Source organism: Penicillium cinerascens, assembly GCF_028974065.1.
Source record: "Penicillium cinerascens strain IBT 15544 chromosome Unknown contig_1_segment0_segment0, whole genome shotgun sequence".
Classification (NCBI taxonomy): domain Eukaryota; kingdom Fungi; phylum Ascomycota; class Eurotiomycetes; order Eurotiales; family Aspergillaceae; genus Penicillium; species Penicillium cinerascens.
The window spans coordinates 2,138,866-2,165,896 of NW_026695287.1; the positions used below are offsets into that span (position 1 = coordinate 2,138,866).

General features: G+C 51.1%; 12 protein-coding genes across 12 annotated transcripts; 6 read left to right on the forward strand and 6 right to left on the reverse strand.

Annotated features, from left to right (window-relative positions):
• Nucleotides 1–148: 148 nt before the first annotated feature.
• Nucleotides 149–2,037, reverse strand: N7498_002350 (ubiquitin carboxyl-terminal hydrolase family protein; the record flags this gene model as incomplete). Its single annotated transcript, XM_058449412.1, has 2 exons — nt 149–1,317; nt 1,371–2,037. The coding sequence occupies 2 exons, from the start codon at nt 2,035–2,037 to the stop codon at nt 149–151; spliced, it is 1,836 nt and encodes a 611-aa protein (XP_058311756.1).
• A 215-nt stretch (nt 2,038–2,252) lies between these two features.
• Nucleotides 2,253–3,289, reverse strand: pre1 (proteasome core particle subunit beta 4). Its single transcript, XM_058449413.1, has 5 exons — nt 3,216–3,289; nt 2,993–3,150; nt 2,685–2,934; nt 2,490–2,613; nt 2,253–2,436 (listed from the first exon to the last, which is right to left on the reverse strand). Coding segments are annotated over exons 1-5 (612 nt in total). The 5' UTR covers nt 3,218–3,289; the 3' UTR covers nt 2,253–2,358.
• Nucleotides 3,290–3,496: 207 nt separating this feature from the next.
• On the forward strand, nt 3,497–5,338 carry N7498_002352 (ribosomal RNA-processing protein RRP9; the record flags this gene model as incomplete). Its single annotated transcript, XM_058449414.1, has 1 exon — nt 3,497–5,338. One exon carries the CDS (start codon nt 3,497–3,499, stop codon nt 5,336–5,338), a length of 1,842 nt encoding a protein of 613 aa, XP_058311758.1.
• Nucleotides 5,339–6,182: 844 nt separating this feature from the next.
• On the reverse strand, nt 6,183–8,262 carry N7498_002353 (S9 family peptidase; the record flags this gene model as incomplete). Its single annotated transcript, XM_058449415.1, has 3 exons — nt 6,183–7,290; nt 7,345–8,111; nt 8,164–8,262. The coding sequence occupies 3 exons, from the start codon at nt 8,260–8,262 to the stop codon at nt 6,183–6,185; spliced, it is 1,974 nt and encodes a 657-aa protein (XP_058311759.1).
• A 936-nt stretch (nt 8,263–9,198) lies between these two features.
• N7498_002354 (uncharacterized protein) lies at nt 9,199–10,900 on the reverse strand (the record flags this gene model as incomplete). Its single annotated transcript, XM_058449416.1, has 4 exons — nt 9,199–10,464; nt 10,525–10,617; nt 10,674–10,793; nt 10,850–10,900. The coding sequence occupies 4 exons, from the start codon at nt 10,898–10,900 to the stop codon at nt 9,199–9,201; spliced, it is 1,530 nt and encodes a 509-aa protein (XP_058311760.1).
• A 1,021-nt stretch (nt 10,901–11,921) lies between these two features.
• On the forward strand, nt 11,922–13,337 carry N7498_002355 (NAD(P)/FAD-dependent oxidoreductase; the record flags this gene model as incomplete). The annotated part of the gene is made up of 3 exons (XM_058449417.1): nt 11,922–12,729; nt 12,776–13,019; nt 13,073–13,337. The coding sequence occupies 3 exons, from the start codon at nt 11,922–11,924 to the stop codon at nt 13,335–13,337; spliced, it is 1,317 nt and encodes a 438-aa protein (XP_058311761.1).
• Nucleotides 13,338–13,885: 548 nt separating this feature from the next.
• N7498_002356 (coiled-coil-helix-coiled-coil-helix domain-containing protein) lies at nt 13,886–14,644 on the forward strand (the record flags this gene model as incomplete). Its single annotated transcript, XM_058449418.1, has 4 exons — nt 13,886–13,956; nt 14,220–14,327; nt 14,454–14,481; nt 14,621–14,644. 4 exons carry the CDS (start codon nt 13,886–13,888, stop codon nt 14,642–14,644), a joined length of 231 nt encoding a protein of 76 aa, XP_058311762.1.
• A 1,536-nt stretch (nt 14,645–16,180) lies between these two features.
• N7498_002357 (MDM20/NAA25 family protein) lies at nt 16,181–19,533 on the forward strand (the record flags this gene model as incomplete). Its single annotated transcript, XM_058449419.1, has 8 exons — nt 16,181–16,318; nt 16,435–16,710; nt 16,795–16,971; nt 17,048–17,388; nt 17,451–17,727; nt 17,789–18,551; nt 18,617–18,729; nt 18,784–19,533. 8 exons carry the CDS (start codon nt 16,181–16,183, stop codon nt 19,531–19,533), a joined length of 2,835 nt encoding a protein of 944 aa, XP_058311763.1.
• A 351-nt stretch (nt 19,534–19,884) lies between these two features.
• On the forward strand, nt 19,885–20,855 carry N7498_002358 (60S ribosomal protein eL36; the record flags this gene model as incomplete). Its single annotated transcript, XM_058449420.1, has 3 exons — nt 19,885–19,932; nt 20,318–20,503; nt 20,775–20,855. The coding sequence occupies 3 exons, from the start codon at nt 19,885–19,887 to the stop codon at nt 20,853–20,855; spliced, it is 315 nt and encodes a 104-aa protein (XP_058311764.1).
• A 567-nt stretch (nt 20,856–21,422) lies between these two features.
• N7498_002359 (putative UBX domain protein) lies at nt 21,423–22,991 on the reverse strand (the record flags this gene model as incomplete). The annotated part of the gene is made up of 2 exons (XM_058449421.1): nt 21,423–22,800; nt 22,855–22,991. The coding sequence occupies 2 exons, from the start codon at nt 22,989–22,991 to the stop codon at nt 21,423–21,425; spliced, it is 1,515 nt and encodes a 504-aa protein (XP_058311765.1).
• A 210-nt stretch (nt 22,992–23,201) lies between these two features.
• Nucleotides 23,202–24,361, forward strand: pup3 (proteasome core particle subunit beta 3). The gene is made up of 4 exons (XM_058449422.1): nt 23,202–23,335; nt 23,412–23,430; nt 23,488–23,942; nt 23,994–24,361. Exons 1-4 carry the CDS (start codon nt 23,333–23,335, stop codon nt 24,135–24,137), a joined length of 621 nt encoding a protein of 206 aa, XP_058311766.1. The 5' UTR covers nt 23,202–23,332; the 3' UTR covers nt 24,138–24,361.
• A 68-nt stretch (nt 24,362–24,429) lies between these two features.
• On the reverse strand, nt 24,430–25,875 carry N7498_002361 (epoxide hydrolase; the record flags this gene model as incomplete). Its single annotated transcript, XM_058449423.1, has 4 exons — nt 24,430–25,184; nt 25,238–25,310; nt 25,368–25,492; nt 25,554–25,875. The coding sequence occupies 4 exons, from the start codon at nt 25,873–25,875 to the stop codon at nt 24,430–24,432; spliced, it is 1,275 nt and encodes a 424-aa protein (XP_058311767.1).
• Nucleotides 25,876–27,031: the final 1,156 nt, after the last annotated feature.

Below are 27,031 nucleotides of genomic sequence, written 5' to 3' on the forward strand. Positions count from 1 at the left end.
GTACACCAGATCTGCCATTAACGCAGTTGCCCAAGCACGTTCTGCCCCAAGAGCCATCGAGAAGAAATGCTCCGCGTACAAAGCACCAGTATAAGATAAAAAGCCTCCCCTAGGCAAACTCCCCTTATTCGATCCGTAGTTTTTCGTTTTACTTCGTGCGGCTCTTCCCCTTCTGCCCGGAAACCTTGCGCCGTTCCCAGACCATCAAGTAGCCCTCGCGCGTGAACAGAGTCTCGCTCTCAGCACGCTTGACAAATAGATCTTGAATCTCGAGCCACTCGGAGCCACGGTGTTGCTGCTCTGCCGCACCGCCTTGTTGGTGACGGGAATTTTCAGCTGAGACAGCTTTGTCGTGCAGTTGGACGAGCCAAGAGACCTTCTCGCTGCCCGCACCAGCTCCCGTGGAAGAGCCTGCGGCTCCGGAGGCGGCGTTGACACCCTTGTCGGCTGCATCTTCGTTGGCACCTGGCGCGGCGACGCTGGGGTCGAGAATGATGTTGGCGACGAGATCGTACATGATTGGCTCGCCCGGAGGCCAGATCTCTGGATTGGGTTCGACGTATGGTGACATGTCGAGGGAGCGAGGGGAAGGGAAGGTAACAATTGTTGGGTTGCGCTCAGAGACGAAGCGGTTCTTGCTGAAGCGCTTGATGTGGAAAAGAAGGAAGGGCGGAAGCGGGTGGAGGAGACGGTGTCGGACACGGTGCGCCATCTTTTCAGAGGCTGTGAGGCCATTGTATTTGTTGAGGAGAGTAGTCAAAGGCACCTGTGGGATGATGGATTCGCGGTTGGCGGACTGGAAGAGGGGGGTTGGAGGTAGATCCAGGGTGAGGATGAGGAAGGGGGTAACATTGCTTTTGATATCGCCAGATTCTGTGAAGACAAGACGGGCGTTTTGGGTGTCGGAGTGCGCGGTAATGGCCTGTGATTCGATCCGGACGCGACCCTGGAAAGCAGCATGAATGACACTAGTTGGTGTCGAGGATGGCTTCTTGGAGCCGCCCAGCGAGAGATGAAGATTGTTCAGGAACCAGGAAAGGAAATCCACGGGGTCTGATTGTTGGGTGAGGGTGAAGCGCTTTGAGGATCGCAATGCAACTTCCTGCAGTAACTCGTGCGGAGACACATGGGACCGAAATGCCTTTGGATTCCATAGCTTGCGCACAAGAGTTCTGAATCGAAGAACAAGCTCTGGGGTGCCCGGCGTTGGGAAATCATGGAGAAGGAAGAAGTTCCGGATGGGAAGGACATGCGCCAATAGTTGGACTGCCACGTTAAAGTAGTCGTTGGCCTTGATGTTATTCATTCCCACAAATCCTATAGACATCATTAGCATAGGGTCTCCGCTGTTTGCAATTGGAATGTCTAACCTGGTCTGTACCGAGACCCCGAAAGATCCCAGGCGTCGTGGACCTCTCTGTCGAGTTTCACAACCGCATCCTTGGTGAAATGGGGATCCACCACATATTTGATATCATCCAAGCTCTTGCTCTTGACCTCGTAGCCTTCGGGCAGGACATAGACCTTCTTCAAGCTAATATTGATGAACACATGGTGTCCGACCTCGAGCGCGTGAAAATACGCATGTGATTTGGGACCGCGTCCTTGGAAATATTTGCCGCACACGAGGCAGGCATAAACGTTGATATTGGACAGACTGATGGAGCACAGCTTCTCGAAATCGAAGTCTAGCACACTGCGGTTGACGGTGTCGAGATAGAGGTCACCGTAACCTTCCATGGGCTGAGTTTGCCGCTTAGGCGCGCTGAGGGCGGGGGCCTCTTCGTCGATATCAATATCCGAGGACTCTGACACATCTTGAGCTGCTTCCTGCAGCTCCTCTCCTTCTAGGTCAGCGGCTGCTAGTATATCATTGCCATTGCGTTCGTCTTGCTCGAGCTCCTGGCCGCTGGCTCGATGCGCGGGCGCGCCGTTGCCGGAATTGCCCCCGGTTTCATCCTCCACGCGCGCCTTTTTCGAGGCTGGTGACCCCGGGAAATTCTGCTCCAGGGGTAGCTCTGCGTGTCTTTTTGACATTGCGACGGTCCAAAGGTGTGTCGGTGGCGAGAGAATGAAACGATGAAGATCTTCTGTTCCGTGAGCTTGGGGAATCGATGCAAACATGACAAACATGGAATTGTGCACCGCAGCATTCAGTTCAGTGATTCAATGATTCAGTGATTTTGTATTTCAGTTCTACACTTAATTTGAATGTATTTACGATGAACTAAGATGCCCATAAGCCACATCCTGCTATTTTTCGATGCGCATGTTGTGCCAAACATGTGTGGTTTATCCCGTAATCAAATTCAAAACGTCATAGGATATGATACAACAAACACCCTGGCATGTCGTCCATTAAGCACTCCGTGCGACACGATCGTTATCGAAGGGAACCTCCCGCACACCATCTTTCGTCACTACCTTCACCAGAACCTGAATATAGTTGTCAGCAAAGAAATGATAAGAGAAAGTAAAGTGTAACATACACCCTTGTAGTCAATGGGTAGGCGGCGCTTGAGTTCATCTGTGCACATCTCGAGGAGCTTCATGCCTTCTTCAAAGGAGATGTTAGGGTTGTGGTGCTTGTCGAGGAGAGAAAGACAGTAGTATCTACAAACATTAGCATTTATGATCCACCCAAAGCTCAACTCGAGTCGGTATGCAGAAGGGTCAAAACGTACTGGGCGTAGCCGTGGGCGGCGTATGGTACGGGTGCCAACGAGGCCAGATAGTCCACCCAGTACAGACTCGGCTCCTCAGTGACAGGATCCAGGCCTCCCAACAGGAGATTCACAGTGTACGGGCTTCGTGATCGCAAGCTGCGGGCCAGCTCTCCTCGGACGAAGTTCGAAACGGCGGCGGGACTGAGTTCGGTATCGTTGCGCATCGAGTACAATTTGATGTTGGCCTGGATGAATTCCGCGAATTGCACTAGTTACAAATGATCAGTATTTGACCCATGTTCCGTTGCGAGTCACCAGCTACTCACCGGTATCTCCAGCCTCTCCGGAGAAGGCCATGAGTGTGTGCGGGTTCAACTGCCGTGTCTTGTCGTCCTCCGCCTTAATGATGGTCGGACCTCGCATTATGGCCTTGGATGCGGCCATAATGACGAAGTCCTTGCCGGTGATGCCCAAGAGAACCTCCCTAGCACGCACGCAGTGTTAATTGCATGTCGTAGAATTGACGAACAGTATGTACCAGGGACTTACATATTTGCGATGAGTAGAAAACAAGCGTAATAAGGAAAGGCGAGGTTCCAAAAAGGGCGATGAAGGGAAGATGTGGTTGGATGATGACCGCGCGGCGAGCTTGAAGCCTGGAGCTCTCAGCTACCCTGCTGACTCAGCCGCCGCCGACAGCGGTTTTTTGCCCGAAAAAAAAGTTGATCCGCGCAGACTCGACTTCCACGAACCTCACTTTCCTGCCCGGGGCCTTTGACCCGCAAAAATTCGCAGGGACATACATTGGAAATCTTCTCTTGAAGATCGCCATGTCTTCCTTTTTCACCGTCCCCACTTCCCAGCGCAAGCGCAAGAGAGACGACCGCGCCGCAGCTCCGGGATCCAAGAAACGAGGCGTTGATGCCCAGAAAGAAGGCGCAGGAGACCGACGAGCGAGAGAAAGAGAGGAATCGATCTCTGGAAGTGACTTGGATGAAGATGACAAAATCGCGTCCGCAGAATCGGGCGAAGAATCCGGGTCCGACTCGGACGACGGCGAGACGGCCGCAGACCGACGGTTGAAACTCGCCGAACGCTACTTGGACAATGTCCGGGATGAGGTTGACGAAGTTGGATACGATGCAGCAGACATTGATCGAGACCTGATCGCCGAGAGGCTGAAGGAAGATGTCGATGAATTCAAGGGCAGAGTATTTCGCCTTCTCGGCTCAAAATTATCGTTTCCCACCGCATCCCACTCTTTCTTCCGCTCCGATACGCAGTCTACGACCTCGATTGCCATCCATGCGCCATATGTCTATACCGTTAGTAAAGACAAGACTTTGATCAAGTGGGAACTGGCGACTCCTAGCGAACCGAAGCCCGCCGACCCAAATTCGAAACGGCCTCCACGTCCCCAGCGTAAGACGCCTAAGCGGGTCAGATACTTCCGGGGCGCCCGCAAAATCGGCGGCGAGGAGCAAGGGCATACAGGAAATATCCTGTCTGTTGCGGTTTCTCCTTCTGGAAAGTTTCTTGCTACTGGTGGAAGTGACAATAAACTAGTGATCTGGGATGCGGAGACTCTAACACCGACCAAGACATTTACGCAGCACCGTGATTCCGTTGCTTCTCTCGCTTTCGCCCGTCACATCTCGACTATGAGCTCCGGAGAACAATTGTTCTCAGGCAGCTATGACCGCACATTAAAGACCTGGTCCATTTCCTCGGCTGGTCATGCATACGTCGAGACGTTGTTCGGACACCAGGATCATGTTACCGGCGTTGCAGCCATGACTATTGACCAATGTGTCAGTGTCGGAGCTCGCGACCGGACTGCGCGATTATGGAAGGTTGTTGACGAGAGTCAACTTGTGTTCCGTGGTGGTGCTTCCAAGAACGCTCCTTACCGGGAGAGCAATATCGACTGTATTGCTCCTCTGCCACCCTCCCACTTTGTGACTGGTTCCGACTCCGGCTCTATCTCCCTTTGGTCAATGCACAAAAAGAAGCCGCTCTATACGATTCCTCTTGCACACGGCGTGGACAGCATTCCTCCTCTGGATGAACTATCGCCTGAAGTTGACCCAGAGGTTGCTGCCCACAATGCCCGGCACATGCGGCCCACACCTCGCTGGATCACAGCGCTGACCACTCTCCCGGGTACTGATATCGTTCTGAGTGGTAGTTGGGATGGTTGGATCCGCGCATGGCGCATTTCGGATGATAAGAAGACCATCATTTCCCTGGGACCTGTTGGTGCCGGCCAACCGATCCCCGACACCCCCTCACAACAACTCAACAGCTCCCTTGCGCAAAAGGGCACCCCCGATGCGGATGATATGGATGTCGAGGCCAAATCGCAAGCACAGAAGGCCGATCCCAAGCCTTTGATTAAGGGCGTGATCAATGATATCGCCGTCTTCGAGCGCCGCCCCGAGGGTGCATCTTCAGGCCAGCCCGCTCCAAAATCCTCCAAGTCTAAACCTCAATCAGAGCCTGAGGTTCGGGGTTTGTGCATTGTCGCTGCAGTTGGCAAGGAGCACCGCCTTGGCCGATGGAAGTTCTACGCCAACAACTACCACGAAGGAGATGCTCCCCAAGGCCGCAATGGTGCCGTTGTGTTTGAGGTTCCATTTGCCTCTAAGGAAGCCGCCGAGGCTGATGTATAAAAGTTTCCATGGTTGCCGTCAGCCTTGTTTGGACTCCGTAATCTGGCTCTGTACGGGAACGGAGAATAAAATAGGAGCGTTATTTGGAGTGTGGTGTCCTGGAGTCGGAATTTGCATGTATTTTATCATCTTGCATACATATTGAATATCTTTATTAGAGAACAACTCAGATTTTCTGTCATCTCGGGACTATGTAGAGATCTGTCTATGAAAGCGCTGGTTCCACAGCCCCAGCAATAAAACTTCGATAAGCATATTCAAAACCCGTGTCTGATGATCCCCTATAAAAAGCATATGGGCACAAACAAACCCGTCCCATAAGTGTTTTACGGTTGGCAAGTTCGACAAACCATCCGATCTGGACTATCGCCGCATCAAGGCCAAGTTCGAGCCTCAATCTGACGTTGAAGCCGGGGATCAATCAAAGAACACTGTGAGTCAAGAAGACTTCCCGATTGAGAAAGCTCGTCTTTGACTTGTTCCATTCTTCTCTTCCCTACAGTGCCTTTCCATTCTTCTATTTGGCTGACAATCCAATACCCCCACCGCGTTCACATACAAGTTTCGTCATGCCCATGATTAATGGCATTGGCATCGGGCTGACATTCACCGTCTGCGTTACCGTTCAAGCAATTGCACTCGTGGGCCCCTTATGCAATGGAAATTCGCTGGTTCATGGAGAAGAGGCGGAAAGACGGAGGGCCCAAAGCTCTGAATCAGGGAAATAAACAATATTGGCATGGTTGGAGTAATAAATAGCTCGCATTGACATAATTGTATTTTTCTATTAGCAAAGACACTAGATTGATATCCGACAGCATTAAAATGTATGAATGAGCTTGCATTACGTCAGGTGACGCTTCCACCAGTTCTCCTTTTGTTTGAAAGACTCAAGAATGGCCTTGTGCCCATGCCACCCATGGCCTTCACCTTGGAATTCTACCACCTCGGCAACTCTACCATGAGCATGCATAGCACTAGCCATCATCCGGGCTTGTGCCACCGGAACCACCATATCCACAGTACCTTGAAGAAGAAGCAACGGCGCCTTGATTTGTTCGGCATAGAAACAAGGGCTGCGCTTCTTCAGCTCCTCCTCCCGGTCTTTGTACTCCGTCTTACAAAGCAGTAACCGGTCCACGTCTTGACTTTCAAACTTATATGAGTCTGCCTGCAGCATCTTCACGTCGCTGATGCCATAGGAACTAATCCCGGCGGTCCAGACATCGGGATACATGTGCAGCGCTTGCAGGGTCAAGTATCCACCGGCACTTCCGCCATAGATACCGACGCGGGATTTATCGATCAACCCTTCATTTGCAAGGTGCTCGACGGCGCTGACTGCGTCGCCCACGTCAACCTGGCCCCAATATCCAGATAGTCGTTCGCGATACTCGCGTCCGAAACCTGTAGACCCCGTGTAATTGACAGCGCAAACGGCGAAGCCACGTGTGGTATAGAATTGAATCTCTAGATTCAAAGCCGGGGTGACATTTCCATTGGGTCCTCCATGAACGTATACCAGAACAGGAGGAGGATGTGACCCATCAGCTTGGAAGTCCGGGTTGCGAGGGGGGAAATAGAACATGTGCACATTGCCGTCACATCGTGGACCATACTTCTGAGGAGCAGTGAATTCTTGGGCACGAGAGATATATTCTGGCGCTAGGTCAAATGATGCAGTTGAGGTGAGAACCTTCCTCTGCGTTTCAAAGGAGGGCGTGATCGATACCAAGGCCAGTTCTTGGAAAGATGTTGCCGATGCAGCAACAACTGCAAAGCTGTTGGGTGAAACTCGGTAAATTCCGTTGGCACGGAATCCAATATCCACATAGGGGAGACCCAAGTCTCGCACAGACAGATCGACAGTGTCGATAAGCACGATTTTGCTCGTGGCGTGGGTGATGGCCGTTGCCACTATGGTCCTCTCATCCAAGGAGATGTATGTGGAACTAAGCAAGGGTTAAACTACTCGTAACGACAATTGAATGATCTCCCTAACATACCTTCCAAGTTCCCATTCCGCAATGGCAAAATCGGCATTCTCTAGGCCCTTGAGTGAAAGACCGCGCAAATTGGCGCTCTTCGGGTCATATGAGTATAATTGCCAAAAGCCGGTGCGATCGCTAGCAAAGTACAGGAGTCCGTCCAAGCCCCATTTGGGCTGGGCGATACTTTCCGCCATAGCTTTCCCGGCGACGGGGGTGTCCTTCTGCAACGACCCATTTGCCCACTCTGCCACGTGAAGCACAGTGCCGGTCCATGGCATGTCGGGATGAGTCCATTGAATCCATGAGACATATTTGCCTGCAGGGTCGAATTTTGGGTGGCTGTAAAAATCGTCACCTTGGGCAATAGTGGTTTCTTTCCCGGACTCGATGTTGATTGCCACCAGAGTATTGTGTACGTGGGTTGCTTGAGTCTCTGGAGTAGCCTCACGGTGATCTTCTTTGATCGCAATTATCCACTCCGGGATTGTTGGATGGGTGTTGAATTCCGCATATCGGATACCCTTGGGTGCTTCGAGGATGAGCTTGACTTGGCTCGATTGCGGATCCAGAAGATAGATGTTGCAAGAATTCTCATCAGACAACAGAATCTGACCATCAGGTCTCACGGAAATGGAGCCACCACCGAGTTCCTGCACCGTGGCATGGGCACTCAGCTCCTTGGGCAAAACATCCTTGGTTTGTCCATTGAGGTGCTGCACAATAGCAAAGCGGCCATCCTCCGTAGGCCGGCATTCAATGGAGTAAATTGCCCCCGTGGATTCCTGAACAGAATTAGCCAAAACTACCCAGGTCCAGGGTAAGCCGATCACTCACGTTGACAACGACTTCTTGGAGCGAAATGCTCGAGCCTGCCAAAAGCTCTGCAGTGAGCGGACTCTTCCAATGGCCGTACGGCGCAGTACGAGAAGACATTTTCCTGAGTCCTGCCTGAGTACCTAACGCGAGAATTTGGAAAGTTGATCTTGGGGAGAGTAGACACGAATTATTCGGGACCCTCTTCAATGAATGGCTCGCTTGACAGTTTCCCTGGATGACTCACGAGTCAGAAATTGAATCGCCAAGTCACATAGAGGGACAAACCCTAGAAAAGGCGCGAGAACAACTGCTATACGTGCTTTCTAAAGCACAAAGGGCGGGCCTCGGAGAGTAAATAACAGGTGCTCGGATGATGCGGCGGTTCATCCCTGTCCGTTCTGTACCCAATCAAGTCAAGCTACGGCCACCTTTGTAGATACTCTGCAGCCGCAAAAGAGATATCGGTAGACTTAATAAGAGCCAGGGTTAAGGAGTGGAGAGAAGAGTGTTGGTTGAGTTGAAGAAATGCTACGAGAGAAAACCACGTGGGAATGTAGTTTATGGCCCGATTCATCAGGCATCGACGAAAGTTTAGTTAACTAACCAACCAAATTACATCGTCGAAGGATGATCTTTAGGAAAGGTGCTTGCCATGTGTTACTTTAGGTATTTAATTTGGGTTTAAAATCTTCTGTACATCCCAGAGCCTGGCGGCTAGATTGCAATTAATGTGTCTAATACGCCCTTTTGACTTTCTAGGGATTCTCCGACAAAGAACAGATGATCAAAGATAAGACTAAGACCCGAGCCAAAAAGGAAAGACACGATGGGTATTCGTGGGACACGTTGTGTTTTTCAGGTAGCAGGAGAAAGCATGAACATAGAAGATCCGGTGTCATTTGGCTGCGAGAAAGAGTTAAAGTCCTGAAAGGAAGCGCCGAGCCTTTTTCTATTCCATTCGAAGCGCCGCGCTATTTGAAAACATGGAGACAACACCAAGTATGCAAAGGAGGATATTAAAGCAAGAAAATGAGGCAGAAATTATCATAGCATTCAGTAAGGAGTCGCTCGGGCACGGCGGCGCTGTGTTGCTCTCCTCACTGGCCCGACTGGTTGTTCATCTTCAGAATCATCAATGGTGATTGCATTGACGGCAGAAATGCCAGTGGTCCTGACGGGCCTCATAGGTCTTGGAGCAGAGCTGTCGCTCTCTTGTCCACTGTCATGATCGGTAGGGTAGAAACCTTCCTCGTAATAACGATGAGCATGGGCCATTTCAGGATCCACTGCATCGTTTGTTTCGGCCTCGGAAACCATCGGAGATGATCGCGTGTCATGGAATACAGGGCCGCTGCCTGCCCCTCCTCTGTTGGATGGTCTTTCAAAGGAAGGACTGTGAGAGGAAGGAGAGGAGACCTCCCAGGGTTGCCTGGCTTCTGCAAAGCTATCTTCTTCCTCATAGACCTCGCTGCCTTCCTCTTCGTCTTCCGAAATGGGAGCATATGAGACGTCGCTATAACGCGGCGGGCCCCATGACGGCAAAGCTCGGTTCCGAATAGGAGCACTGCCAACCACTGTGACGCCATCGGACTCCGCATCATCTTCCCTATCCGGGCGAACTTCGTCGTCGTCAATAAACGAGTCCATGTCATCGTATTCGTCTTCTTCGTCTTCCTCGTCTTCCTCGTCTCCCTCACTCACCTCGGAGTGGAACATTTGCGCCGGGTGAGGATGAGAGTGAGGGCGAGGGTGTGGGTGAAATTGAGGGTGTGGGTGAGGACGAGGGCGCCATGCTTGCGGGTGATTTGGATGCCACAATCCATTCATCGCTTGGTTAATTGCCGAAACAACGGCGATGTTAGGGTCTGCATATCGATACGGCGGTGCGCCGAACGATCCAAATTGGTTGAACATGTCCTCGGCATCAACACCTCCGAATTCAACCTCGTCTAAATCTTCTCCGTCATATATAGAGTCGTAGTCGGTTTCACTGATGTCGTCCTCGCCACTATAGTCTGTCCTTTCATCGTCTGGGCGATAACGCCAGCCGCAGCTGAGGCATTCTTCGCCATCCTCAAGTTCCCAGGCACAGGTTGGACATCGAACGACCCCATCATCCACATCGACAACCGGTTTCAATGAAGGGGCTTTTGGGTTGAACAGTCCTCCAAACAAGCCACCCTTCTGTGGATCCGTATTTGCCTTGTCCTTGTCTAATCGACCCGCCTCTTCTTGTTGGTATTTCGAATGCTCGGCGGTAGTCTCCCCCTTGTCCAAGAGCTCCGCGCGACTCGTAAACATGTGGACGACTGCTCTAACCTATTTAAAGCGCAAAATATTAGGGTGTCTGCATGAGAACATTAAAGAAAGCAGGCTTACCAGATATGCCGGCGCAGGTTGGTTTTTGACAGGCGCTCGACAGTCAGGACATGTCCTCTTCGACCTACCACCGGAGAACCATGATGAGAGACACTGCGCGATGTTAGACAGTCCACGGAGAATAGACTGGGTGTATGTGAGAGACTTACAGAATAGCAGAAGGTGTGTCCACAGGCTAGGGTGTAGGGCTCGTAGAGAGGTCGGATACAGATGCCGCACTGTATTAGGTTTCGAATATCGTTCACATGGGTTTGGAGCGTGTTGAAAAGCTTGAACAGCGTCAGTTTTGAACTCTGTAAGCTATCAAAGGGTCGTGAAAGCTTACACCCGATGCCTCAGCCTCAGAACCACTACCGCAAGCCATGTTGGCCGCCATTTTGGCCACCCAGGATTGAACGGTATCTGCAGTCACTGCAGCTGCAGCTTAGGTATTGAGGAGATCGCGTTTGTGAGGTTGTGGCGCGGATACGCGACGTCCGTGAGAATGCGGTGGGGGTCGAGGCAAAGTTTCCCGGCAGTGGCAAGAGGGCGATTTAACAGGTAACAATGGAGAGACCCGTGCCAAAAGTCAAGAATGAGTGACACAGATGAGTGGGACAATGCAGAGCACAAAGGAAGAGGATACAGGCAAAAATTGGTTTGCGACCTTGGACCGAGCGAAGAATAATGGTGTTGTCGCAGGCCTCAGGCATCAATCAGATTACATAACGGTGCCTGGTCCCGGCCCGTGACTTGACCATTCACCAGTTGCTTTGCTCTCACATCGCATCGTGTTCACGTTACATGGGATGCTGTCACTTTCTTTCTTTCTTTCTTGGTCTCACTATCATGTCTTGATAGGACAAGCTACTTAAATGAGGCTGGCAAAAGCTTTTGACTCCTTTCCTAGATTCAGGTGACATGTTTGCACCACGGCCTATAAGAACTATCTCCGCCACGTCTCGTTATAAGTCTCGATCCATAACGGGTTACCCCGCGATGTCGAGGCCTACCCGCGCGCACGCCTGCTAGAGCCAGAGCCGGCTCACTGGGTTGCCATCTGTTCACGATCAATTCGCAGGGTGACTGGCATGACCGGCCCGTGCACGGCCCGTAGCAGGCGGTAAGCATTTTAAGTGAAAACCTCTAAACTGTATCCAGTAACTTCATCGGACCCACGTGATCGGCTCGACGGGAGCCCCGCCCGATACAGCGAGACCGGACCGTGTAAGTCGCCGTCAATTAACATAGTCTGAAGTCTCGATTGACAGATAAGCCGTCAATTCGCTCTAGATAACTGGAATTAGTGTTCCATCGTATATATATCGATCACCTCTTCCCCCATTCCTAAAGAGCCATCTCGAGCAGCTGCCGAGACTCACTTGCTCCTGCAAAGGATCCCATTAGTCGCTTTCAAGATGGCCTCAAGCAACCCCTCATACCTTATTATCGGCGCTGGTGTCTTTGGTGTATCAACTGCCTATCATCTCATCCAGAAGTATCCCAATGCGTCGGTGACTCTGGTTGACCGAGATGCATACGACGCCGAGTCTCGTGTGGCTGCATCGTGGGATTGGAACAAGGTTGTTCGCGCCGACTACGACGACAAGGTCTACTGCAGACTCGCTCTTGAGGCTCAAGAAATCTTCAAGTCGGATCCTCTCTGGCAGCCTTATTTCCACCAGACTGGCGTCTACTGGACGTGCCGCAGCGACTACGCGCAGAACGTCATTACGAACCATAAGGAGCTCGGCCGCAATAACGATATCATTGCCCTCCCTGTCGCCGAGGCCCGAAAGCTTTACGGTGGGGTTTTTGATAACGCTGACTATACCGGCGTCAAGGAGGTGCTCGTGAACAGGGCCAGTGGTTGGGCCGCCGCTGGAGATGCTCTTCGAGCAGTCACGAAAAAGTGCCTGGAATTAGGCGTCAAGTACGTGACGGCCGACGTCGCCACTCTGGAATTCAATGGCCGCGGGTCTTGTACCGGTATCAAGACGAAATCTGGAAAGATCTTGTCGGCGACTCATGTTGTCGTCGCTGCTGGCGCTTTCACACCCACGTTACTGGAGTGGAGCGCTGCGAAGAGCGGCAACGCCGGCCTTCGAGCTGGAGAGCGAATTGTGGCCGCTGGGATTACGACGGGAATGGCACAGCTCAACGAGGAGCAGTATAAGAAGTTCAAGGACATGCCTGTTGGCTTCCAGGGTTACACACCCGAGGAGGGTAAGCTTTCTCATATACTTACACGAACGCCGCTAATTGTCAAAAGGCAAGCCCTTCATCGGTAGCATTCCCCCTACCAAGGACGGAGAGCTCAAGTGGTGGGGATCCAAGATTTTCACAAATACTCGAGAGGTGTTGCCTGGCCGTCATATCTCTTCTCCTCCGCCTACACACGACTACAACCAGTGGAAGGTTCCTGGACCTCTCAAACAGGATATTGTCGAGTCTAGGAATCTGTGGTACGGGCCCGAGAGTGCGGATTGGGAGATGACGAAACACCGAATTTGTTGGTGAGTAACCCCCTACTAACATGACGATTAAAACACAAACTAACACTCAACAGGGACGCTTTCACCACCACCTCTGACTTTATCATTTCTCCTCACTCTGCTTCTAAGGGACTCTACGTCGCAACTTGCGGTTCATTCCACGGTTACAAGTTCTTCCCCGTGCTTGGCAAATACATCACACAAATGATTGAGGGCGAGTTGGCGCCCGAATTGGTGGAGAAGTGGGCTTGGGATCGACAGCGACCGGATTCATCGCAGAATGTGGAGTACCCGAACTCTGAGATGAAGCATCTCTTGCAGCCTGCAGCCAAGCTGTAGTAGAAATTGCAAGGGCTCTTAAAGTCGATTGGGCATGGTCAGCGCATTTGAGTAATGTTATGAATTCATGATTGACTTGATAAAGTAGCTAGATTATTCTATAGAGATTTGCAGTATCTTACAATGACTCATTGAACGCTGAAATCCGAAGTGTTACAAGACGCGATTTATCTAAGCTGGAAACGGCGGCAGGGCAGCTGAAGAAAGCCGTGTCAAGATAGGAGAAGATTTCTGGCACGATCAGAAAGGGCCAAGGCCAAAAGGCCTGCAGCTGGCAAAGGCCTGTAGGGCTGGTTTGAGGCATTAGTTTTGCAAGCATAGTCAAGTTGATGATTATGCGGCTCCGGTGGTTGGCGTCTCCGCGCCAAGACTGCGGATCCCCGATTCTGCCGGAGAAACACTAACGTCCAGATCTCCAATTATCCTCCAACGTTCCCCAAGATCACATTCGACACGTCCTATCGGTGCTCGGATTCCTGCGCCCGGTCACACCGGTCTCTTCCATTTTACTGAGCCGGCGAAAACAGCAATCTGTAGACCTCATCTCCATGTCGGGCGAAACCCCCAAGGAGGAAACCCACGGCAAGGCGTGGGAGAAGGCCGAGAGGAAGTTCTCCCAGTGAGTTCTCAAACCCGTTTTCCCTGATTTTCTTCACGTCAAATGCGTCATGAACCTGTCTGCGTGCATATATTTGTTACTGGGCGTCAGGTGGACTGGGTTGGGAGGATCCGGCCAGTGACAAACGATCCCGCGTGCTATGAACAACTTCAAGGGGGAAGGAGCCATGTTTGTCTGCGGAATATTTTCAATCAAAGAATCCTTTTTCTTTCATCTTGCGTTTGCCTTCCGATCCGCGTTCGTGGCTGACCCGATGATACTAGCAAAAATGCCAGCGAATATTATGATCCTTGTCAGGACTTTGCGGATCGAAGTCTCAAGTGCATGAAGCGCAACGGCTTTGATCGCGAGATGTGTGGCGACTACTTCCAGTACGTATACTGTCTCTTAATCCTGAGGAGCTAAGTGTCGCGAGATCGGAGGTTGCCCTGCATGCCTTGATGTCGATTCGTCTTTTTCTCCTTCCCTTGCCCATGACTGACTTATTCACTTTCTAGGGCTTATCGAGATTGCAAGAAGAACTGGGTAAGTTGAAGCAGGCCCTGAATCGTCTTTCCAAGGCTCTCTTATTTGCTTTGTACCTTTTCAAGGTCACATGGACGATTCTGCGATTTGCAAAGACACCAACACTGCTATATCGAAAATTCGCTGACAAGGGCCGCAGTTGAATCAAAAAAAGGCGGCTTAGGCTTCCAAATAGAATTCAACCAGGCTTGATGCATTTTGACGAAGAAGGTGCCCGCGCCAAGGGCAAACATTGCGTCTCGTGCAATACACTTTCCAACCCCGCCTTAGCATGAAGTTTGTCGACCCCGACTTTCTGGACTTTGTGATTTGCAATCATCCTATAATAATTGCATGGTCCGTCGTGCGAAATTTTGTGTGGCCAGCATTCGAATACCATTTTGGCAAGGGAGCGATACCATGATACGGCCGCAAGATAAGCGCGTCTGCTGTTTTTGTTCCTATTTCCCTCAAGATCCCCATGCCCTTGGTGTTGAAAGGTTGTGCGTGGATCCCTTTGAACTGTATACTAAATTATTTCGTTCTCTTTATTTTATGCATGGTGGTCCCAACTGCTGCCCTGAGCCAATCTTCATGAATGGCTTCTATCTAGACATTTTATTCAAAGTTTACTAGGCTGTGCTCTGCAATGGAAATGACAAGACTTGCACCCATGCGACTCTATGGAAAACCGACGAGTTTGAATCGCAGCAAAAACTGAAAAAATAAAGCCAGCAATGACCACAAGCATTTCAAACGCAATAATCACCGCCCTCTAAGAACCATAGTAAAATGGGTATCTCCTCTGGGTCATCCATACCCTTGGAATTGGGATCATCTCCTCAATGAGAGCGTGGAAAAAGCTCGATGGCAAGATATTTCTTAGAACATTCGATCAGACTCTCTAAAGAACATTGTTTTTCACTGACTCACTGGATAGTGATTTCCAGTACGGTAGATCTATGCTGCGACAGGGCAGGGTTGTTTATGTAGTAACAATTAGACACGGATTGCGGCGTGTTCTACACGGCTTGGGTAACAATCCATGAGGGTACGAAGAAAAATCTGCTTTCCAATTTACCTAGGTCCATATGAAAATTTAACGTCGTCGGCAGAGCATGGCACATCTAACGATAGGCGGATATGTATACCGTATACTTGAGATTTTCCAATGTTCAAATTAGTGAACAACATTGAGCCTACTTTTCTTCGGAGGGACATTAGATTCATTCTGCCTGTTTGGCGTTAATTTACTTCCAGATGAGGCTAATAGTTCAACTCAATGTGCATATAACTTCAGTAAATATTATCGAGGATTTGTTCAGGCCTCGTCACTTCGTCAGTTAAAAGTAAAACTGATACTATTCAATGCAGGATGAGGTCAAACGCCTAAGGAAGAACAGCTCTCATATCTAAGTCATTGAGGAGAAGCACATGGAGCCCCGCCAATAGGAAGTGAATAAAGGCGTCACATGTCGCCAAAACTGAGGGTAAAATGAATGCGCGCCTAATCGGGCAAGCCACGCTGAGGCAGCGCTTCTCACTGAAAATACCGCTTGCTTCTCACCGCCCGCCCGTCTTCTGCCATATTTTTTCTTCACCGCTTTCTGTCACTTCCCCGCCAAACAGCATCTGTGAGCTCGAAAGCGAGCTCGAATTACCCTCTGTTTCTGTGTGTTAGTGCCGTTGGGTGTGCTTTGCCCTGTCCGAGCGTCTCACAATGGCGCCTGCCAATGACGCAGTCTTCCTGCGCCGCAACAACCAGGTTCAAGATGCCATTGACGGGCAGAATCTGAAGCAGGCGCTGCAGCTCGTCGAGAAGCGCATGAAAAAAGGCGAGGACACGCGGTTCCTGAAGGTATGCTGATCTAATTTCCGTGTAATTGAGTCTTGAGCTGCCATGTGGCTGAGTTTCGAGCGCTTTGAATTTACCTCTGCATCAGACTGAAGCCCCGCTAACATGGAATTCGACAGGCATGGAAGGCGCATATCCTCTTCCTTCACGCGGATGATGCCCATAAACAGCGCGGAATCGCCGAGACCCTCGAGCTTTGTAACGCCGAGCCCCCTACTACCGACCTCGACACCTTGGAGAAGCTGTTCCTGACTCTGCAGAAGCTAGACGGACACGGTGAGACCAGGAGCAGTCTATGGGAAAAAGCCGCCAAGGTAAAGCCGCAGGTATTGGATATCCAGCTAGAGTGGTTCACGACGTCGTTTGAAAGCAATGACTGGAAGTCGGCGCAGAAGGTCAGTAGCAAGAGACGACTCCGCACATTGATCACAGAGGGATGAAGAATCGTATCTGACAATTATAACCCTTCTGATTTATAGGCAGCGATGAGTCTCCAGAAAAACTTCCCCAAGGAGCGGAAATATTACTTCTGGGCTATCGTTCTCACACATTTGCTGGCAACGGATGCCGCGAGCTCAGAGACGGAGCGCAAGCTTTTTGGAACATTGGCGTACCGAATGATCTCAAAGGCAGCTGCCGACGTTCCTGTCAATCCGGTAAGTATTCTTTCTTTGCATTTGAGATACCCTAAATCGGAGCCAGGCTGATGAATAACCGTGATCAATTTCTTAGGCCGATCTGTTGAGCCATCCGCGCGCGATCCAGAGTTCCGAGGAACTGCGATTACTTGTCAAGATCTTCGAGTCACAGAAGCAGCATGCCGAAATCGTCAAGATTCTGGATAGCAAAAATCTTGGTCTCAAATCTCGCATTGTCCGGCGAGACAAGAATTTCCTCATCTGCAAAGCCACGGCCTTGGCATCTGGAGGGCTGTGGGAAGAAGGCCTAGCTTTCGTGAAGGATCTTTACACTGTCAACGAGGATGGAAAAATCAAGAAAAACCTTCGTGAAATCGATGATTGGGGCATCTGGAGTCTGCTGGTTGAAGCAGTACGGAACATCAAAACTCCTGGGTTTGTTTCTCGCTCCCGCCGTAATATTCCCACTAGGCTGACTTATTTACTTCGCTCATTAGAATTGCTGCTGAAACACAAAAGTTTATCGAGGAGTTCATCAAGGCCCAACCTAAATCCCGCAATGCGGCTCTGGCTCACGTTGACTCGGCCTTCCTGGGAATGCAACTCGGAGAAATGACTCCGGATGATGTCCTTTCAGCCTGCCAGAGATATGCGGATCAACACAAGCACAAACTCTATGTCTTTGGCGATCTCCGAAGAGCATTGGCTGATGACAGAAATGCTATGTCGAAAATTGCAGACTACCTTGCGAATTGCAAGCAAGATGACAATAATGTTAGTTTCCTGACTTGAGATAATCTTGCCATGCTTTTCTTCCACGCTGACCATCATCCAGTCCATCGTCCCCATGATAAACTCCCTCAAGTTGTCTTACTGCCTGAATATCTCAGGCGCCGAAGACGGCTCTTCCAAAGATAAAGTTGAGGCTTTTGTTAGCCAGTGCATGAAACTTTATCAGTCCTGCGCTGGTAATGGAAGCCCGGAAAAGACCAAGGAGGAGAAAGAATCCGCTTCCGCTACTGAAAGCCAACCTAGAGATGATCTGTGCATTCTTGCTGCTATGGCCTTTCTTCGCGCAAGCGAAACTGGTGAGACTCAAGCGCGAGTCCCAGATTCGGCTCTCATTCGCGCTGCTGGCATTCTGGAACGGCTTCTGCTAGACTCGCCACATAACTACCAGGCTCGCTTGCTCTTGATTCGCATTTATCTTCTCCTCGGTGCTGGCTCTCTTGCCATGAGCACTTTCAGCAAGCTTTCCGTCAAACAGATCCAGTATGAAACTGTTGCTCACAATCTTTTTACCCGCCTCGCTACTATCCATCCTCACTCTGCGCCGCCGGTCGAAGGCGCTGAGTACAAGGACTTTGACCCGCAAGCGGCGTTCGTTCAAGGCCTCAACTTCTACCGCAACTCTGAGGTATCAACTCTCAAGTTCCGCACTCGTTGCATGAATGAGGGAAGCTTTGTCAATGCGGAAGAAATGGTTCAGCTGCGGGAACGTCTCAGGAACAGTATCTGTCGCAGAATGATGGCACTTGAAGTGCGGCGCTCACAGAGGCTGGCTGGCGGCGACCCCATGACTCGTTATGATGATATCGGTTTGTTCATACCTATATTGGATGGCAATGGGGCTATTTAAAGCAGTTGCTAACCATAATCACAGCTCGTAATATCTCACCCGCCACAGACAACCGAGATTACGATGTGTTCATGGACTGCGAATACCCGGGAAACCCCACATTTGAAGAGAGAATGCGCGTGGGACCGATTCCAAAGGTAAGCTTTTTGTAGGTCAATCTGTCACTGCGCCGATAGCTGACATTCGTTCAGGAAAATTGGCTGGCTTCTGGCAGAGTCACCGACCAAATGTATAGCGTGCTCAAGGGCATTGCTTTGCAGAGACCACTCGCACCTGAGATGGACCTACCCGCCATCGAGAACCTTGCCATCTCCGAGGGGGTAGATGATGAGACAGCCACCGAGAAGGAGGCAGCCAAGATTCACACAGAGGTGCTTAAGGTCGCAGTCTTCATGGCCGGGTCGAAGACCACCACCCTTGCACAAGCCGACAAATCTCTTGGGGTAGTGGAGGACTGGCTAAACCTGAAGAAAAAAGACCTGACGCTCGACACTTCCGACGTTTCGCCGCTCATTGCTACCACCGCTTTCTACCTATCCGATGTGCCGACTGCGCCCACCTGGAGATTCTTCCACTCTGTCTTCACGCTGCTGGACACACTGAAGGCTCTTTCTCAGCTCGCTACTCTGTCTTCCAGAAAGGGGTCAAAGGCCGTGAAGCTCCCCAAGGACCGCGTGGACCGGCTGTCTGCTTTGGTCACTGACATCTTTGAACTCGTCCGGACTAACGCCAAAGCGCTGAAGCAGCGCGTCTCCACATCGGGTGTGCTCAATGGCCTGATCAACCTTGTTGGTCATGGTGACCCCTCTATCAAATACAGCCAAGAGCTCCAGCAAGCCTTGGAAGCCACCTTGGATGGATCGGCACTGGAGGTGTTCTGCGGTTCTCTGATGGAGAGCTGGGAGGAAGCCCTGGATGGAGTCATGGGCGTGAGAATCTAATGAGACGTATGACTACATGCACAAAGGACTTCGGTGGAAGACGAAAACATAACTAGAACAGGTAGATGAGAATAGAAAACCGATATCCATTCTTACTTTCAACTTTGAACGCAGATGTGAGGGCATATAGTAGCACGTGACCAAGACGATCATGTATGCCCCAGGCATGAATACCCGCATGATCACTAACCAAAACAAGATATTAGCCCTAGCCCTAAACACTCGCCTACCGCACACCGCGCCAAGATCCGCAATTGTGCGGTTCCCGTCACTAGGCGGATTTGCTTGCTGGCTTCCTCATTCCCCTTCTTCGACAACCACCGCCAACCTCCCCAGTCACCAACCGTCGAGATGGCCCAGGAACGCTCCGGAATTGTGCTCGGCACCAACAGTGGCCACGTATGTCATCACCTTTCCCACCTGGCAGTGTCATGTCTAGAGCCTCTGTTCTTTTTGCGATCGAAAATTTTCGGGTCGGGTCCCGTCGAGGGTTCATGTTCAATACGCAGAATACGCCGCTGCGATTATACTGCAATCCAAAAGATCAGGCTTCATAGAGGAGCAGCTGGGAAGAGGAGGAAAATCCGATGGACTTCGAAGAGTCGCGGAAGAAAATTTGGACATTTGATGGGACCCGGACACAAACTTCGACCGCCGGCCTGAACCCCGACTACGACCTACAACCGAAAATAATTCGACGCAACGAATGAACAGAGCTCTTTGGACATGGATATGACTGCGAATGGATTGTTTGAACCAGACCGACTAACATGTCCGGCTATAGAAAACCACTGCCCTCAACACCCCCAAGACCAAGGTCAGCCGTACCAAGGGCCAGTCTTCCCGCCGCACTCAGTTCGTCCGCGACATCACCCGCGAGGTCGTCGGTCTCGCTCCCTATGAGCGCCGCATCGTTGAGCTGTTGAGGAACGCCCAGGACAAGCGTGCCCGCAAGCTCGCTAAGAAGCGCGTACGTGTTGAACTCCTTCATTTCTTCTTGATCTGTTTGCGAGGTGGATTGGATTGAGTGGGGGAATTGCTGGTTCTGGGCAAATCGGTGCAGTAGGATGCTTCATGCGAATTCACCACTCCAGGAAGACATAAGTCGACTTGGACTCGGCCCATTCATATGAATGCAACCCTGCACCGGATGCGCTGAATTGCTTTTCCGCAATTCACCTATCCCCAGCGAGAAGATCAGTATACCGCACACTCGAACCAAACGCTAACATCCTCTCCAGCTCGGTACCTTCGGCCGCGGCAAGGCTAAGGTTGAGGACATGCAGCGCGTCATCGCTGAGTCCCGCCGTGTCCAGAACTAAGCGTTCGATTCCGTTGATTCTTTTTTCTCCTTCGTTTAACGACTCGAATACCTGGCGCGCGCAAGGGATACGAACGAAAAAATCGCATAGCGTATGGCTTGCGGATCGGAATATGGATATAAGGTTTTTGTGACTACCGGTGGATGACGGGGATGGCAAAAGTGGGATCCCTTCCTCTTGTTATGGAAGAGAAACCATAATGAAAACATTTTGTTCAACGTTTGATTCATTCCTTCGTAATTGCGTAGAGTGGCCAAGCCATCTTCAGGTGTGTACAGTGTACATGCTGGATTTCTTTGGACTACAGTAGGCTGCGTATGACGCTAGGTCTAATTCCGCGTCTATCTCCGTCAATTTATTTGAATGGAGCACTACTTTCTTTGCGGCCTATTGGAATAGCAACGTGGAACCCGATCGTCATCAATCATGCAATTGCATTGGTACTGCCCAATATATGCAAATGAAATCTGTTATCATTCACAAAGCAATGCAACCCCTGCGTCCAAGTCATGATCATCCAGAAACACGCATCACTCATGAGATACGTCCGAGTCATTAAGATGGAGTTCATTTCTTTCCAGGCAGTTTTAACCACTTTGGAATGCCACCATGCTTCCGTGCTCCGCCAGGCTTGCCATCGCCAGAATCACTTGGACCTGCTTCAGTCTTTGGTATAGACAATTCCTCCTTGGGCTCTGGTGGCTGCTCGACCTTCAGCTCGCGGGCTTGGCTGCGGAGTTCCGGACGCAGCAAGTCGGTTCGGCGCTGTGCAGAGGATACGCCATCGGACCATGTGAAATTAACCAGAACTCGTCCCATTAGTCCCAAGTCCTTAATCAGGGTCTGGTCAGACTCGGGGAGCGTGCTTAGGCTTGCAGGGCGCGATGCAGTGGGGTTCCGGAAGATGTTTAGGTTGAACTTCTCTCCAGTGAATACTGGAGCAAGACAGCTGCGCACGAATCCGTACAACGATTTGCCAGAGTCGGAAGGACCAAACTTCACAACCACCTGACTTTGGTCTGGGAAACGGACTTTCACCTCTATCTCGCGGATCTCGGAGCGTCGTTTCTCCTCTGCTGCAGCTTTGGCGGCTATCTCAGCATCGGTAGGCAGGCGCTGTGGACGAGAGGATTGGTTGAGCAGCCGTTGATGAGCTTTGGCGTGCTCGATCGAGGGCACATAGTCTTCCTCGTTGTATGGTATTTGGGCAGATGATGGGGTGTTGGCGGAGGGAGGCGAAAATACGGTGATGGGTCGTTCGGATGTTGAAGTTGAGGCAGGTTGCTCAGGAGCATCTGGAATCGGAGTATCCTGGTCATCTGCGGAAGGCGCAGTTGGCTCACTGGATGTTTCAGGCTGACTGACGCTGGGTATTTGCAGCTGGGTTTCATCTTTTGCCTCCTCTTCAGATGTTGCGGGTGCTTGGTTCGATGTCGTTGCTGGCATTTCATCCTCGGACGTCTTGAAAAACTCGGCAATCTTGGTCATGGCAATGTCGAGAGGATCTTCAGTCCGTCGGAAGCTGAGTCGAATAAGCACGTTACCACTATTGAAGCCGAGTTGAGCCAGCGACTTCTGCAAGTCCGTGAAACTAGATAGCTCGCGCTCCAATATCTGTAGAACGGGGATCTCATAGAACAAGGTCCCAGTGCCAGCGTCGCCATCAGTTGTAGCGGGTACTCCCCTAGCAGTCAGGTTTCGTACTGGACCGCTTCCTGCCACTCCGGCTTCAAACTTGCGCAAGATTAGCCAAAGACTGGTCGTGCTTGGGAACTTGTCAAGTATGCGCCCGTTTGGAGCACCGCGAGTTTCGGATTCAGGGAGCTGAAGAGCGACTGTGACGATGGAGGGAGATCGAGACAGCTGTACAAGCTCGAGCTTTGCGCCAGAGCTGAGACCAGAGAGGCGATAGGAAAGGGAAAGGTCCAATTGTTTGCGGTTATGCCTTTGTAGACTAGGTTAGCATGGCCATATGTCGGCGGGGAGCAGCTTGACTTACTTCAAGCCATATTGGCTAGGGTTATATCCAAGCTTGGAGCATGCTTCTTGCAACACATCTGTCAAGTGTTTGGCAGGTGTCGTCTTGACAGTTGCCCGCCTGGCCGTCGCGTCGATCACCACGACGTGGGCGCTCATAGTTGCACTTTGTGGAACTCTCTGGAAACAATGGCGGGACAAAATAAGAATAAAAGGCTTTGGAAGGAAAAGGAACGCGGATAGGGGGTAGATGACGTGAGGTGAGGAGAGCGTGGGGTGCGAGATTAGAAAGAAAGCAGTCGAAGGTCGAGGCCGACCAAACAGGCAGCGGTGCGGCGTCATCCGAGCTCTCGCGTACTTCACAGCTCCCCGTCATCAACTCACCTCCCCAATCCTCCACCCCCGACCTCCCCCTTCAACCCTCTCTTATCCACTCCTGTCTCCCGTCAAAGCTCCAGAGTTTACACAGCTAGCTGGATTGATAAGAAAGAACTGCAATAATGGTATGGAACCGGGTCCCTTCCCCCGTTCAACCCCAGCCGCAGGACTTCAAAGCTAACCACCTCCTGCCATCATCAGGGCTCTCCCTTCGACATCAGTACGAATCCATCATGGCCCTGACAACCAATCGAGAAACCCACTAACCTCTACACAGATGGCGGTGCCTGCGTCGCCATGGTGGGCAAGGACTGCGTCGCCATCGCCTGCGACCTCCGCTTGGGCATGCAAGCCCTGACCGTCTCCAACAACTTCCCCAAGATCTTCAACTACGCCCCGTCTACCTATCTCGGCCTGACTGGTCTCGCCACCGATGTTAACACCGTCTCTGACCTTTTCCGCTACAAGGTCAACATGTACCGCCTGCGCGAGGAGCGCAATATCTCCCCCCAGACCCTGGCCAACCTGGTGAGCTCATCGTTGTACGAGAAGCGCTTCGGACCGTTCTTCGTCAGCCCGGTCATTGGCGGTATCAATCAAACGACCGGCAAGCCGTTTATCTGTGGATTCGACAGCATCGGCTGTATCGACTTTGCCAAGGACTTCATCGTGAGCGGAACGGCCAGCGAACAGCTGTTCGGTACCTGTGAGGGTCTGTGGGAGCCAGATCTGGTGCGTATATGCTCTTTGGCTTCAGCACGACTCAAGCTAACATGATCGTAGTCTCCTGAGGACCTCTTCGAGACCATCTCCCAAGCCCTACTGGCCGCCGTCGACCGAGATGCCCTCTCCGGTTGGGGTGCACAGGTGTATATTATAGAGAAGGACAAGGTGACCCAGCGGTTACTGAAGGGACGACAGGATTAAAGAGAGGATACCAGAGGGTCAAGTTGGTTCATTTTGGGCTTTCTGTTGGTTTGAGGGCATCGGCGTCTGTGGTCTTCACTGGATGATGATGTGCCATCGTAGGTCAGCCACTGGCGCAATACCACAGTGACGCGAGGACGACGATCAGACCGTGGATTCATCCTGCGGCTATATGTTTCTCATACTTCATATCACGATAATACAAGCTCCGTCATCACGTCACATCGGTTTTTTATTTGCATACCCTCGAGGTACTCATTCAGGGATACTAATATCATAACTAAAGACGGGCTCAATAGCCGTCTTTGCCCTGAACCACATCGTAGGCAGGCCCATCCCTACCTAGGAATTCCTTCAAATCACCCGCAAGCAACTCAGGCACCTCCCACGCGGCAAAATGACCGCCACGGTCAAACTCCTTCTCTTGCACCACGTTCCCAATAGAACGGTACCAAGCGATGGGCCATTGAACAATCTCTTCCTTGAATTGCGCCACAGCGAACCGCACGTTATAATGAGCAGAAGCTGCAAGGACCTCCGAAAGCGTCATCCACTTCGTGATCGTCTGCTCCCCCTGTTTGCCGTTGCCAGTAGTCCCACTTTCCGGCTTCGACGCCGAAGCCTCATAATAGATCCGAGTCGACGCTGTCGGCCCAGCCCGCGAGAAGTAGTAAATGCTGACCCAAGTCAAGATCTCATCATCTGTCCATGGGTAGTTATCAGACCAGGAATGTAATTTATCATAGATCCACGCGAGAAGCCCGACAGGGCTGTCATGCAAACCATATCCCAGCGTCTGAGGCCGGGTCTCCTGCTGCTTCATGTACGCGTTGCCGCGCAGAGCATAGTCCACCGTGCGGGAGACGGCCGCCCGGTCTTTCGCGGAGAAGGGGACACTCGCCAGGGAATGAAGGAAACGCAGAGGACTCTGCCAAGGAAATGGAGGTGTGACGGGGATAAAATTCAGGTGGATGGCTTGGATGTGCCGAGCGTAGTACTGTGCCATGGTGCGGGCGATCATGCTGCCCCAGTCTCCTCCCTGGATGACTGTAGCGAGGTCAGTGGCTCGGCTGATAGTACGAGAGAGTATGTTTCTTTACCGTATTCCTCATATCCCAGGGTAATCATCACCTTATGGAGAGTTTCGGCGTACTGGGCCAGACCGAATCCTTTCTGATCACATTCATCATCGGTGAACATTCAAGAACCGCCATATCATCAGAGACTTACCTTCTGCACGCCCTGTGAGAAACCATAGTTAGGCAGTGAAGGTGCCACGACATCAAAAGTCGGTCCGTCATCGTCCTTCACAAGCAGCGGGATCAGCTTCGTAGCTTCGAGGAAGTTTCCTGGCCCTGATATGCAGTTAGCCAGAGCCATATGACAATATCAGAGTTTGAGATGAAGACATCGTACATCCATGAATAAACAAGAGGGGAATAGCATGAGGGTTCCCACTCCGATGATGCACAACATGAATATTGAGCTCGTCGAAGCCGTCCACTGAAACGGGGACGGTGAACTGCTTGAGCTGGTCGTTCAATTTCTTCTCTTGGGCTCGCCAATCAAACTTCTCACGCCATTTTGTGACCAGACGCTTCATGTCGGAGAGCGGGACCCCCATGTCCCAGCCCGCTTCGTCCAGTTCATCGGGGAACTCTGCTTGTTTGAGCTTCTGGTGGAGCTTCTTGAGCTCGGCGTCTGGGACGGCAATGTTAAATGGAGTAATGGAGCCCATGTTCAACGTAGTTCTGGATGCACTTATTAGCAGAGGATAAAAGGTTGAGCTTGCTGTACTCCGTATACCTCTGATGTCAAATAGTTGTAACGCGATCCCTTCGGCGGGGTCCCAATCCATGATTGGCGGAGATCTACCTCGGTATCACAGATCACAGATCCAAACTTGGCAAAGCAAAATCTCAATGGGGATGATTGCAAGTTTCCTGCGATGAATGGGGATCGATTGATTCAGTGGAGAGCCCTTTGAAGACATCGGGGTCACTATTATTGGCGTATATGGTGTTATTCGGTGGTGATATCAGTCACCAGATCAGATCAGCTCATACGGTGAAGTTATATATTCGGTGCCCTGCTGCTCCACATGTGTAATGGAAATGGACCATTGATGTTTTTTTTTAACTTAAATTATATTCATTGATAGAAAAAAACACATCCAAATTCACAATCTGATTTTTATTACTGTAAATGAAAAGGACATGCAATCTTGGAGCGCGGGCAAGACCGTGTTTGCGGCTGAGGGGTCGGCAATCCCTACATGGATGCCTTCTACCAGGGCAACACTACAACATGATAGAGAGTAGGTGCATTAAATCTCTCACCAGTGAGACCGAGCAAAGGGATTATGCCCTGGCCCATGGAACTCGACAGATCATTTTCGCAATTGAGATGTCGACTGGGCGATATGAAAAAACCACCCTGCTTGAATTCCATGCCCGGCCAGAATTACCTAGGTAGCAAGGGATGTGAGAGATCCCTCTCGAAGGACGAATGTGTAGTATCCGTGTACTTATCAGCAGTTCTATAGGATGACATCCCCAGAATTGAAGATCGCTCGATCGGACAGGGGTTCCCAGTTCTCCCCGCTCGCCTAAGTCGGCGGGCCAGGTCCGAGCACGGTACCCAGTACGAGCCTACTGGGGGCCCCAGCGTGGCAATACAGGTACTGGGTACTTACGCGAAGTAGTATGTATTCATCTGCGCCGCGCCGGTCTAGATCCGCCGATCCAGCGGCTCGTGTTTTCATCCGTCTCCGCAATGTGCGTGAACGAAAAGAAAAGAGAGGAACGAGATAGAATGTAGAGAGAAGATTGAGCAAGACCGTATTATTATTAGCAACTCCCTGGAGGAAGCCCTTGTTCCTGACCCACGATCTC